The 13,159-nt window shown below is 36.3% G+C and overlaps 1 protein-coding gene across 2 annotated transcripts in view; it reads right to left on the bottom strand.

Moving 5' to 3' along the window:
- Positions 1 to 4,577: 4,577 nt before the first annotated feature.
- srrm4 (serine/arginine repetitive matrix 4) overlaps positions 4,578 to 13,159 on the bottom strand; it is an 82,400-nt gene continuing 73,818 nt past the window's right edge. For both annotated transcript variants that reach the window (XM_028458372.1, XM_028458371.1), the window contains exons 9-13: positions 8,558 to 8,883; positions 8,249 to 8,443; positions 8,052 to 8,153; positions 6,689 to 6,844; positions 4,578 to 5,146 (exon numbers count right to left, since the gene is read on the bottom strand). In XM_028458372.1, the coding sequence (XP_028314173.1) occupies positions 4,888 to 5,146; positions 6,689 to 6,844; positions 8,052 to 8,153; positions 8,249 to 8,443; positions 8,558 to 8,883 (1,038 nt within the window). In that variant the 3' untranslated portion in view covers positions 4,578 to 4,887. The remainder of the gene's footprint in view (positions 5,147 to 6,688; positions 6,845 to 8,051; positions 8,154 to 8,248; positions 8,444 to 8,557; positions 8,884 to 13,159) is intronic.

The following is a 13,159-nucleotide window of genomic DNA, read 5'->3' on the forward strand; positions in this document are numbered from 1 at the left end:
CCTGCCATTTTACATGAAATTACAACCCCAGGAAGGGCCTCAAAAATCCAAGTAAAGTAAATAAGAATAATAATAAGAAAAAAAGAAAAAAAATAATAAGAAAAAGAAAAAAGAAGATGAAGAAGAAGAAGAAGAAGAATTCAGCTGAATGCAGTTAAAACTCTATCCCTGAAGTGGATTTTTTTTTTTTTGCAGTGCAGGCCCAATGTTTGGAACTAGGCCGGCCTACCTCTGACCAAATAAGCAACAGTGTTCACGTATCAGTCATGCAGAGTTGAAGTTGGACTGCCCTCCTGCTGGTGACTCACAGGCTTGGTAATAGAAAATAACGCAAAGCTCCAAGTCAAACACACTGATGTCACCGTGCGGATAAAAGAAACACAACTCAGTAAAGATGGCATCTGAACTGTAAGCAAAGCCAGCAAAGGTGTTTAAAGTTGACTTAACCAAGCAAAAAAAAAAAAACACGAACGAAAAAGACAACAACACTGAGGATTCACTAGAGTCTAAAAAACAAGCAAAAACAATATATGAGTTAGCAGCTGTAAAGGTAGAAACAGCTGACAGAAATTCAGTTATTAAGACAATAATCTGAGAATATACTGTACATATCGCATCTAGACCGCATGAAGATGTTGGTCATTTGTTTTTATCAATGGTTTATCAGCTCTACAAGTAGATTTATTTAAGTTTTTGCAATTACTCCAATTGTTTGCATGGGCGCAAAATCCAAAATACTGTAAAAAAAAAAAAAAGCAGAAAAAAAAACATTGAAAATATATTCCGCAAGAATTTGCACGTGGATATTCAAAATGAATAGTGAAAGTTACAAATATGTAGCACATATGGTTGATCTGTAGTGAATTTTCACATTATTATTATTATTTTTATTTTTTCACAATTTTGACATTTAGAGGCTTGCTGTAGCGCCACCTTTAGGACGATTGGCATCTTGTTGCAGATAAGGCAATCTGGCATGGGACCGGACTTTTCTGCAAAATTTGGTAGTTTTCACAGCTTGGAAGTAGGATTTCATCAAAAGACAAAGAGTAAGAAAAAGAACACGCAGAACAACAATAAATACTAATAAAATGTATATTTGCAGTTTTTTTTTTTTTGTTGCAAAAATAAAATATGCATCGTAAAAAAAAGATTGCACTACAAGTATGTACGTTGACATTCCATAACATATGCAGACAAGGTAACAAAATAATTTTTACAGCTCTAGGTTAGGCTGTCTGGCCTCCTAATAATGGACAATTTCAGTGTAAATTAAAAATGTATAATGATCCAAATTAGTTATTAATTTTTTTTTTTGAGTTTTCTAATTTTTATTTTAATCCTGAGTTTTAGGTTTAAGATTTTTTTGCACAGGTGATACTTGCTTAACTTTACCCGAGTGTGTTTCTGTTTGTGTGTATTTGTGCTGTCCTAAACAAACAAGAAAATAACGTCCATTTTTCCAGAGCATTGACTTTATTTAGCCTGATCTCAAGACACGAAAGTGGAACAGTGTGTTGCATGTGTTTATGGAGCAGACCGTTTGATTTCCAGGTGATACATCGTTACATGGCGAGCACACGCTACCCCTCCAGTTTACACGTGACAGCATGAAAACTCAATGCAATGTTGTTCATATGGAAAACATTGAGAACAATGCATAACACTGCAACACTGGCTCACTATTGCTATAAGAGCTTTTTTTTTTTTTTTTCTAAACCAAAAACAAAATACACATTTAGGACTTAAAGCACAAAGAACAGCTAGAGTTCATTGGTTAAAAACCAAATGACGTACAACTTTAAATCCTGTTCCTTTGACACCCGCTAAGACCCATGTTACATTCTCATAAACCAATGAACACATCTTTGTGTCATTTTTTTCTACATTGCAATGCATTTACATCAGACTATTTACATATTTATAAACTTTTGTGGACATAATTCAATGTAAACTATACAGAATAGCTGATGTAGAGGTTTTTACACTGAGTGCTCGTCTATAAATCGCCTGCATCGTCCCACTGGCACGCAGTCAACAATGGTTGACACGAAAATAATGAGTTCATAGATTAAAAAGGACTTCAATGTAAGTTCTTTTCCCTGACCTGCACCATATTCCTCTCATTTCATCAATTTTGATGACACTAAGGGATTGTATTATGTAGTACTGAGTGCAGAGAGAGCAGTCTATCATTGCACAGACAGGATAGTGAAGTAGAAAAGACTGAGTGAGAAACAGGGAATGTGCAATCTCCAAAGCCAGCAGCATGTACCGGTAACTTGTTTCATTTCTTTTCTCACTGAGCCATTTAAGAACATTGATAACCTGAACGAGTGTTTTTAGTGCAGAGGCAGATCTTGTAGTTTGAGTTTTTTAACTTTGTGCAGTCCCTCCAGGATTTGATGACCAATTTGTGTGACTGTTTGTGTGCAACCGAAAACACCTGATTTTACAGAAGCTTTAAAAAAAAAAAAAAAACCCTAAAAATACCCCAAAACTAGATGCCTTTAAATTATTTGATAACAATACAGAAAACAGCTTGAATTCTCAACAATTTAACAAGATAATGATCATTTCCGTCACATTTGAAAGGTTTTCAGTGCAGAGAATATTTAACAGAAAACAAGTGGTCGTTTAAGTTTCAATAATAAATAAATAATGACACTTTTTCCTGTAAGAATCACCAATTTACTGCAGTGCAGGTGGTATCCCAATTCTCACCGATCTGTTGTAGCATATTTTGTAAATACTGCGTGTGTTACAAGAATAACTGAATAATCAGCTGCCAAAAACATATCAGTTTACTTCTCCGTATCCGTCACATTTGACAAGCATGCGTGGGTGCATACTGTACATACGCACACAAATCACAGTCCACCTGTACATTTTTTACAGTGTAGACTATAATTTTTAAACTTGTTTAGTCTCTCGCACTTGAGAGAGAGAAATTCAATTGTTCGATGTTTAGCCGTAACATTTGTTGGTAAATGAGAGCGTTTTGACCACTAAGAAGCAAGTTCGTAGACGAACATGATGACGGACCAGGGCGGAAGGATGTGTGCTTTGTCAATTGGTCAAATGAGCAGAAATGTGGCGTTAATTGGACTTAATTCCAGGGCTGTGAAGATTGGCTAAGTTTGCATTAATAGTTGTGATCGCAATATTGCAAATTTCTGGAGGGACTGTTCATGTCGCCTTTTACTATTCATAGTAAGTATTACCCAAAGTAATGTAGGGGCAATGTGAGCAAGGAATTTTTGCGAATGCTAATGCTATTTATAGCATGTTTAAAATTCTCTGATGATGGGTTTTTCGTACAGAAATGATCAGTATTATAACTTTATCCTTCGCGACTTTTAAATGGTTTTCAGCAACAACGCTAACTTGCGAAGTAAGCTAACGTGATAGCATTTTTACTCTAACTACAAAGCAAAGTGTCTATTCCTAAATGTTCACAGCTGTCATGAAAGATGATAATAAGGTAACAGATCATTTGTTGTCCCAACAACAATACAGTACGAGTTCCCATTGTTAAATAATAGTTTTTAGTTTTTAAACAAAAATAACTTCAACTGATGCTGAGCACAAATTCCTCGTCATTCACTAAGGAGCAGTTTTTCTGCTCTTTCTGTATTTTGAACATCTTGAATATTTATTGTATGTACAAGTAAGATATGGCATAACTCACATATTATTAACAAGTGACAAAAATGTACAGTCACAGCATTAAAATAAAACCCACAAACCAGCAACGTTGCATAGAAGCCTGTCTACTAAGACAACAACAATCAATAAATAATAAATAAATCAGAATAAATATGTCTGAAGTGGCAAAGTTCACATTTTGAGATTTTCTTTCTTCCTGGGTTTGTAACGTCTCTATTGAATAAAGCACGTTCCATCAACTTGAGGTAAAATTACTTCAATCGAAGGTTGGCTTTTAATTAAAAAAAAAAAAAAAAAAAAAAAAAAAACTGTAATAAAATGAATACAGACAAGCCAAAATATTATTTCGAGCACTGAGGATTGTAGCTATTTTTTTTTTTTAAAGCCTTCTTCAGATGTTTAATTCATCATGTATTGTCAAAATATAAAGTCTCCTGTTTTGACTCACCGAGTATTTTGGTTAAAGGAACCCCCATCATTCAAACTGTGCCTTTTTATGTTTTACAAATTGACATTTTAATAGTTTTCGCCGTTATGAGTGAATCGATTCATTAGACACTTGAGCTGACAGACATCAAGCTGTCCTCTGAAAAAGACTGTGTTTGTGCACTTTGTGAAGTGCTGAGATGAGGCTAATGAAGCTTTCCATTCCTGCCGGAAAAACTCTGAGAAGCCATTTATATTCTCTTAGATAAAGCTAAACGTTACTTTGATGCTTCATTTATCAGAACAGACTCAAGCACATATACAATGGGGCAATGCTGTAGATACCATATTTTCTATTAAATGGTATATACATGCTATTCTTGTGTGTCTGCTAGTTGGTGCATTTGGCCAAAAACTAAAAAAGGCTCAAAGAAAATTTAAATAAAAGTCCTTCTGAAGCCTCAAATGTAAAAATGTTGAGTTGTTGCAGTCTTAAATCATTTAAGAACATAATGAAACTGGCAATGGAGTTAGCAGAATAGGGTGCCGGATTGAGAGTTATTTTTCTCGCCAGACCTTGATAAACTCCGCAGATAAACAGTCTTAGGCCATTGTGCTGAGAAAAGAGGTCCAGTTCTTGATCAAAACCAAAAAAAGAACATTGTCGTCCCAATGTCCAAACAGATGATGCATTCATTCACCATGAGGACAAAAGCTTAGCACAACGCGCAGTCCTCAAGCACAACGAGTAAAAGGACTGCTGTTAAGTGCACCAAAGTTCTTTAGTGAAGTTTAATGCCGTGTTTTTTTACGTCTCTTGAGTGAACTCCGACTTCGACTGCGAGAGCGGTCCCTCGAGTCCCATGAAGAGCTGCGGCTGTAGCTCCTGTAGGAGGAGTAGCTGAGGCTGCGGCTCCTGCTGCGGCTGACGCTGTAGATGGGACTGCGACTGCGATCACGCGTGAAAAGGCTGCTCCAGGATGACACGCTGCTGGACCTGATGCTGGTTGAGGGGCTAGGTCGGAAGTAAGGAATGGGTCGCTTCCTGGCACTGTGAAAAGTTTAGGAATTATTAAATGTCAGATCCTTAAACAAAGATGATTCAACATTTTGACAGTCAGCCTCACAAAGTCTTCCATCTTCTATTCCCACAAAACCAAAGTAGGATACAGCCTGTCATCAAGCACATGCCAGAGGACTAAAACGGTCAAACACTTCCAGGAAGAATCCTGGTGCACTCGAGCAAGAAGACATACAAACATTCCTCAGTTGGTTTGAACCTCTGTCCCGTTTCCTACATGCAAGGCAGCATTGCTAACATTTATGATACAGAATGTAAGAAAAGCAACCAAGTTGACAGATAAAAAATAGAAAACAAAACAGTTTTTTTTGCCAAAACTTTGCAGTATTTAAAGTGTAACTAAATCCTGGAACCTGGAAATTCAAAAAATGTCTCGATTATGGGTGGGGCTACTGTATACATACCTCTCTATTCGCAATTCCTTCAATCCAACCTACTCGCCACAGATTGCAGAGTCCACAGGATCTAGTTTTTATAGGAGGGGCGGGGCCAAAAGTGGTGGTTCGTGATGTGAGAAGCCACCAAAACGTCACAAACCACCATTCTCAGCCAATAACAAAATTTGACTGTAATGGCCGGGTTTCAAATTGAAATACTTGGACTAAACTGTAAAGTATTGGACACAAATTAATCAGTAACACTACTTCAAACCCAAATACATTTGTTTTCAGTCGAAAAATATGATTTTGGGGTTAAGTTACTCTTTAAATATCAGTTTTTCCTTTTAGAGATTCGCATCATAAGGGGAGTGGTGGCCTAATGGTTAAGGAAGTGGGCTTGTAATTGCAGGGTCACTGGTTTGAATCTCACCGGGGTCATCACTGTGGGATGTTGAGCAAGTTCCTTAACCCCAATCCAACTGCTCCCTGGGTGTTTGCAATTGGCAACCCACTGCTAAAATGGGTGAAATGCAGAGAATAATTTCACTACGGTGATGAATGACGGTTTCATTATTATTATCTTGTCAAAATAAAGCCACTTATCATCTATGTATGCTAGCTTTGAGAGGATATGCTTTAGTACCCTATTAATTAATTATTAAACAAATAAAGAGATATTAAACATGTTTATATGATGCCAATAAAATGGTTTATAAATCAAATACTTTTTATAATTGTTTAATCACATTTTAAATGTTCTTCCCTTGGGGCTTGCTTCGAGTTTGTCAATGATTTGAAGCTGTTGAAAGTCTGTCCAGTGTTCTTTGCTCCTCCTATGGCTCCCAACTGCTCTATTCTTGCTCATTAAAGTCAAAGTGTGAAACAAAAGAAACGCAGTGCTAGCAAACAGTTCTCACAATCTGTTTCTTGAGCTCTTTAAAGTCGACAGTTATCTTGTCCTTAAGCTAAATGTGTTTCCTTTCCGAGCAAAAAAAAGTATCAACCCTTGAAGGATTTGAGGCTGAGGACATGTCCAACTGAGGGGGTGGAGAGACCGGACCAGCAGCACATATTTTTGGTGCCCTTAGGCATTGAAAGGCTATAAATAACCAGTCTAGAAGAGGTGTTGTACCTTGTGATTCGGCGTGCCTCCAGATGGCTTGGAGAATCTCTCCTCCTTTTCCTCATTGGAGAGTAAGATTTGCGTCCTCTTCTTTTCTTACTGACCTTATGTTTATGCTTCAAATCTTTCTCCCGGGAGCTTGCTGCACTCTTTCTGTTTCGTTGCCTGCGAAACAGACAAAACAACATAAAAATTTAATCAGCAAAGTCAATGCTCAGGCTATGTGTCTCAAACTCCTTACCCAAAGCCCTTATGGGTAATTATCACAAGTATAGAAATTACATTTAATGAAGCAGATATGTGCTGTATTTTACTGATAACTGCTTGGAAGTTTATTTGTGTAACAATTTAACAACTTCACAGCACGGCATGGATTAGAGTAGCAGGGAACAAAATAAAAATCACAGTAATGACTGGGTAATCGTTTATTGATTGGACTCTTTTCTTTTCGTTGTTTGTTACAAAAAAAAAAAAAAAAAGTCTGCAGGTTCAAAAACATCATTGAGCTTTTCTCAGTTTACCCAGTTTCAGGTTTTAAAGCAGCAACTTAAAAAAAAAAAAAAAAGTAATAAAACAAACATGGTTTTAATGCATATTCATAAAGCTCACATGGAGCGGCTGATCAGCTGTCATGTTTGGCCATTGTGGGTGATTCATTAGCCTTCATCAGCGGTTTAAGGGCTTTGGAAACTTCTGCTTTGTTACCTTTGCTGATTGTCAAGGTTCACCAGAGCAAGGAGGGTGATGTAGACATTGAAATCTCCATGACTCTCAAGAGAGCAACTCTGTTCTAGGCCAAGTGCAGAAAGCTAGAGGCCAGGGATTAACCTCTATTCATTTTTTCAGATGAAAAAATGTATGTCAGACTTCAATATCATTCAAGGAGAAATGTTGTTCTAAATGACTACCGTGTTGGAAACTGTAGACCCTTTCATTGGGACGATGCTACTATAGGATTATGGTTGCATTCACATTATCTAAAAACTAGTACCAGTCCAAGACCGTGTTCGAAATGTCATACTAACATACTGCACTCATACTAAGTTTGACCTCAAAATTATTATTATCATGTAGTAGTATCACGTTAGATAGTATGAAAAGATTGAGTATGTGAAAAATACCCAGTTGTATACTATATTGGGACATTTTTTAAGTATGCACGGTGGGCACACTAGTCATACTCAACCACCCCGTGATGCATTGTGAGTTTTAGTCATTGTAGGTTCATAATGCATCTTGGGAAACTTGGAAGAATAATTCAGTGAGAACGGTCATCATCCTAATCATACTTATAGTACTTATAGTATATACTCATTGAGTTTATAGCGTATAGTACGTTAATGTACAATTTCCAACACAGTCCCAAGTTTACCTGTCATTGTTGTGCCTGTAGTAACTTCCTCTGGAGCTCAGGCTGCCTGTGCTGTCTCTGCGCCTCAGGTCAACTGAGCTGCTTGGTGAACGTGAGTATGTGCTGCAGTAAATAAACAGTAAATTGAGATAATTTAACAATTAAAGTGTATTCTATGTAATAAAACAATGAAATTCATTGAGTGAAAGTACTTGTACCTGTAAGATGATAGTGACAGGCTTCGAGAGTAGCGTCCCGAGTACCTGGAACTCCCTGAGGACCTGCTCCTGCTCCTGCTGCTGGAGGGACGGCTTTTCCGTCTCCTTCGTGACAAATCTCTTTTCCTCTTTGAACAGCTGGATGTTTTTGGGCATCTCTTGACCTCAAGCCGACAACCCAAGGTTATCTGCTCCCTGCAGGGAAAACATATCAAGATGTTTTGCTTCTTTGTAGGAAACGATATGTGTTGCCTTTTGTTCTTTTTTCAAAAGAGGAAATAGCTTTAGATAAAAGACATTAAGCATTACCTCTTGCCATTTCTGCTGAAAATGGTCGCTGACAAGCCATCGTCCTCATAAGAAGGTTTACACAGTGAAGTGTAGCTGGTCACAGAGTTTCCAGAATCAGAGGCAATGTCTCTGTCAGCGAGCTTCTGTTTCTCTGGTGATGAAAGAAGCTGAGTATGATTTTTCTTGCCGTCAGTGACACCTGCTCGAGAAATGCCGGTTTTGCTTGATGGAGGCGATGAAGTGTCATTCCCCGAATCGTAATCATGCTGACCTTCAGCCTGACTCACTACATTCGGCAAGCCATTTCTGTGCAAAGTCTGGCCTCCAGGTTTGGATGACACAACCTACAAACAGACAGTCGGGGCACAGTTTAACGCCAGACATGTGTTGATGAATCAAACCTGCTATACCCTTTGAATACTTAAGCACAATGGCACATATTCCCTTGAAAATAGTAAAAAGATTTAGTTTTTCCCTTTCAGGACAGAAAGCTTTGAAGATAAAGACATCATGCAAATCTGAAGCATGCGATAACCTTGAAAATAACTAAACTAAAGTGAGAGAAATGAACAAGAAACCAAGGATTAGGTAAGTCTATTCTAAAAAAGGTATATGAACAAAGCAAAATAAAATAAAAACTATCTACATCTACTAATTCTAACTTCAGTGAAAAGGAAAAAATAATAGTCCCCATTGAAAAAAGCCTGATTTAAACACATTGAACAAACAGCACAAAATGGGTGTTATGTAGAAATGAAAAGATTGCAGACAGAGAGATCAGTCTAAACTAAGAAAACCCCCTCAGTATAGGACAAGATGATTGTGCTCTTTCTCCTGTAAGAAGTGAACATTTGGCCTGCACCGACCTACAAGTAACACCCTAAATCTGCGGATAGCATCGACTTACCAATCAAGATTTCCTCCTTAAGAAGGTAAGGTGTAAAAAAAAAAGGGAAGAGCGGGCAACATAAGTGCATCATTAGAGTCGTAAATTGCAAGAAAAAGACAATAACCTTCTCTCTTTAAACCCCGATGCAGTTTGACTTTAATTTGTGTATTCATTTCAAAATTCCCAAGTCTGGACTTTTTGATCGTGAGATAACTTTAATCCTGTGACTATAAATACTGTATGTTCACTTCTAGAGGATCTTCTTACTGCAGAATGTCCACACATGAACCATGAGATACGACCAGTGTACACAGTTATTATCATAAATCCTTTCTGATTACAGAACACTTATGTTAAGATCAGACTACATGGCCATTATATCTGCCACGTTAGTCATTATGTTTGATGGAGGTCTCATGTCTTGATCAAGGGACTGGATCATTATATTACTGACATTAAAGAGCTCCAACGATTGGGGAAAATTTGTAGAAAATCAATCTTTGTGTAGTCTGATCCTGGCATAAGAGGTAGAACCAAACAGAACTGGTAAATGTCATTATATTGTACAAACCAGCAACACAAATGTTTTAGGGGAAGTTTCTTTCATCACTTTTGGCAGATACATCATAAAGAAGACATGTTTATGGTTTACTGCTAATTCAGTAACAATTATTGAAACTTTTTCTTATTGGATGCCATAAGGAAAAGCTTAAGAACCTCCTTGGCACTGGCTAATTGTTAAATATTACCATATACGTATTTCAAAACAATTGCAATTTTAGAGAACCAATGGATTTCCAATGGATCCCCTACCTGTTTCGATATTATCTCGACTTAGCTTCATTCACACTCTATAATTTTGTTCTTTAAACCAGTGTTTTCCAACTTTTTTTTGGCCCATGTAGTCTTTATTCTTTTGTCATATCGTGAGTATTCAATAGTTCATGTTATGCATCGTTTGTTTGTGTCAGCAGGGGCGCCTAAACCATTTTTTGTTTGGTCAAACTTTAACCTCAGATTTAAGCTTTTGTTGAAAAAAAAAAAAATTAATTGAAGGAAATTTAAATTTAAGATTCTAAAGGGATTGATATCTGTCACTTATGGCTCAGATTTTGTTGGTGCCTCACATACTTTACATATATCATTTATAGTTGACAGTGCAAAAAGGGGCACATTAATGTTTAGATTATTGGTTTTCTCTAAAATAAGTTTGACAGCCCTGATCTACAGAATTTCTGATGTTTTGACCATTTTAGATTTTGAACTTCATTTTTTAATGTATTTTAAAGAGATGTACTACAATTTATTATCAATGTATGAGCAAAATGTCTGTGTGCATGTACAAATTTGTCAAATAATGTTAGAAATTAAATTGACAAATGTTTGTGTACCCCCTGCAATGGGTTCAAGTACCCCTGGTTGGGAACCACTGTGAAGCCATTGAAGACTCACAAGTTATTAGACTAGTTAAAGAGTAACCAAGGTTTTGACTGACGTGCATAAAGGCGGGACATTAAAAAAAAAAAGCCTTGGTTATGGGCGGGGCTTCTGGAGCAGTTAAGACACGCCCAGTCTTTACTATAAAATCTCCAAAGAACAAAGTCTATGCTATGCTAACTACTAACTCAATACCGTCCTGCATATTTAAGATGCTTCCCTGCTTTGCCAAACGCAAAAGAACAGTTATTTATCAGGCTTTCTGCAGAGCTGCATGAGCATTAAATTTAGGTGTTTTATAGTTGGAGGACATCTAAAACATGCAGGACAGGAGTTGTCGAGGATCAGGCTTGATGAAAATCTGGTGGCTCATCTTTTGCTCATACCAACTTTTGTTTTAATTATAATGTGAAAAATGATCAGCAGTGAACATTGCGTTTTTTATTCACCAATTCCAACTCTCTGAACAAACTTTAGCATGCTTGAGCAATTTTCCTCCAGTATGGTTACCATTCACCAAAAAAAGAAACACAAAGCAATTTGTGAGTCAATATATAGATTAATTTATCAGATTGCATTTAAAACCCAGGGGAGAGTAATTCATATTATCCCTCTGGGCCATTAGCATAATTCAATGATTGCTGGAGGTACATTCTATGTATTTTATGCCCTAATAAGCAAGGCCTATTGAGTACCAGGACAGTGATATTAATGAGGACCAGGGGAAATTAATAAGAAGGAGGAGTTCCAACAAACACCACCAACTCAATGTTTATTTTATGTCTACCACAGATTGCCTATTGCAATGAAGGAATATTTGTGTGGTATCTTTAATGAAAATGTAGAAAAAAACAGCACCAAGTGAATATAAAACAGCCACCTTGACCAAAATGGTCCCAGAGAGACTAAAGTGTAGAAATATTCCTTTATACAGAGTCTTGATGTTGTATTGAAATGTTTAAAAGAGAGAAGCGTATAAAAGGACCATGATGTAACAGTAAAAGTTTGGTTTTTTTCTCTCCTTTCAAAGTAATAAATTGAAGACTTAATTCATTTAATTGTAATCTTAAATCTAAAAGCCCCTGGGGTTTTCTCGTACATTTGGCCATCTGTTTTTCTCTCTTAAAGGCTCTTAAAATTGTAATTTAAGAAATATGTTACTGTCGTAATCATAATTAAATTGTAATTGAATTTAGATGATTCACTTTGAAATGAAAATTCTATAAGAAAATATAAATTATAGTTTAACGCAAAACTATAGGACCATGATACTGTTCTATGTACAGTTCTGCACATACTGTATGTAGTTAGTTATTAAAATATGTTTAATATCAAGCCTTCCCATATTTTCCCATTTAAAACATTTTAAATATATATATACTGACACAAAAAAGGCTCAGATGCCCACCCCAAAAATATTAAAACCTATATTTTCATTGATTAGGAAGCCGAGCAAGGTAATCAATAAATTGGATGATAGATATTTGTTTTTAGTGTATCTTACAGCTGATTTAGGACCTTTTATCATAAGAAATGCTAACAGAAAGCTAACAAGAATATTTATGGGGCTATTTGTTTCAGACTTAATTTTTATTTTAATTGAACTTTAGTAATTGGGAACACAATTATATTTGACTTCCTGAGGATAAAAAAATAATCGTAATTTAATTCATAATTAGAAATAATGACAGTTATCATAATCATAATTGAATTGTAATTGAACATGGATAATTGAAAACATAATTATAACCGTAATTGACCCCAACCCTGCTTCAAGGTTACACTTGTGTAAAAGTTTGCATCCCAGGATCAGGTTGTGTAGACCAGTGGTTCAAGTACCCCCTTTCTCTTGTTTCTGAATCCACGTACCCCCTTAGTCTGACTACAACATTTCTCTTAGAAAACTATTAAAAACAACTATAGATCATATCGATGGAATGAACGAGTGATAATGCATAATTTAAATAATCTCATTTTGTAAATAAATGGTAAAAAACAGTATTTAGTGCAGTGGTTCCCAACCTTTTTTGGATCGTGACGTTATTTTCATATGAAGAATTTCTGACGACCTCAAAGACATTTTTTTTCTAGAATATGTTTTTGACCATGTTTGAGCTCAGATATTTATCTATTTTCTAACTGCATTTTAGTTTAACTAGATTGACAAAGTGAAAGTATAGAAATACAGTTCTTTAAGTCAAAAACCTATTTTAGTTTTTCAGAAATTTCAGGCGACCCCACATGGGGTCCCGACCCCAAGGTTGAAAAACACTGATTTAGATGCTCCTGAATAG

The sequence above is a fragment of the Gouania willdenowi genome, chromosome 9 (assembly GCF_900634775.1).
Source record: "Gouania willdenowi chromosome 9, fGouWil2.1, whole genome shotgun sequence".
In the NCBI taxonomy this organism is placed as follows: Eukaryota; Metazoa; Chordata; class Actinopteri; order Blenniiformes; family Gobiesocidae; genus Gouania; species Gouania willdenowi.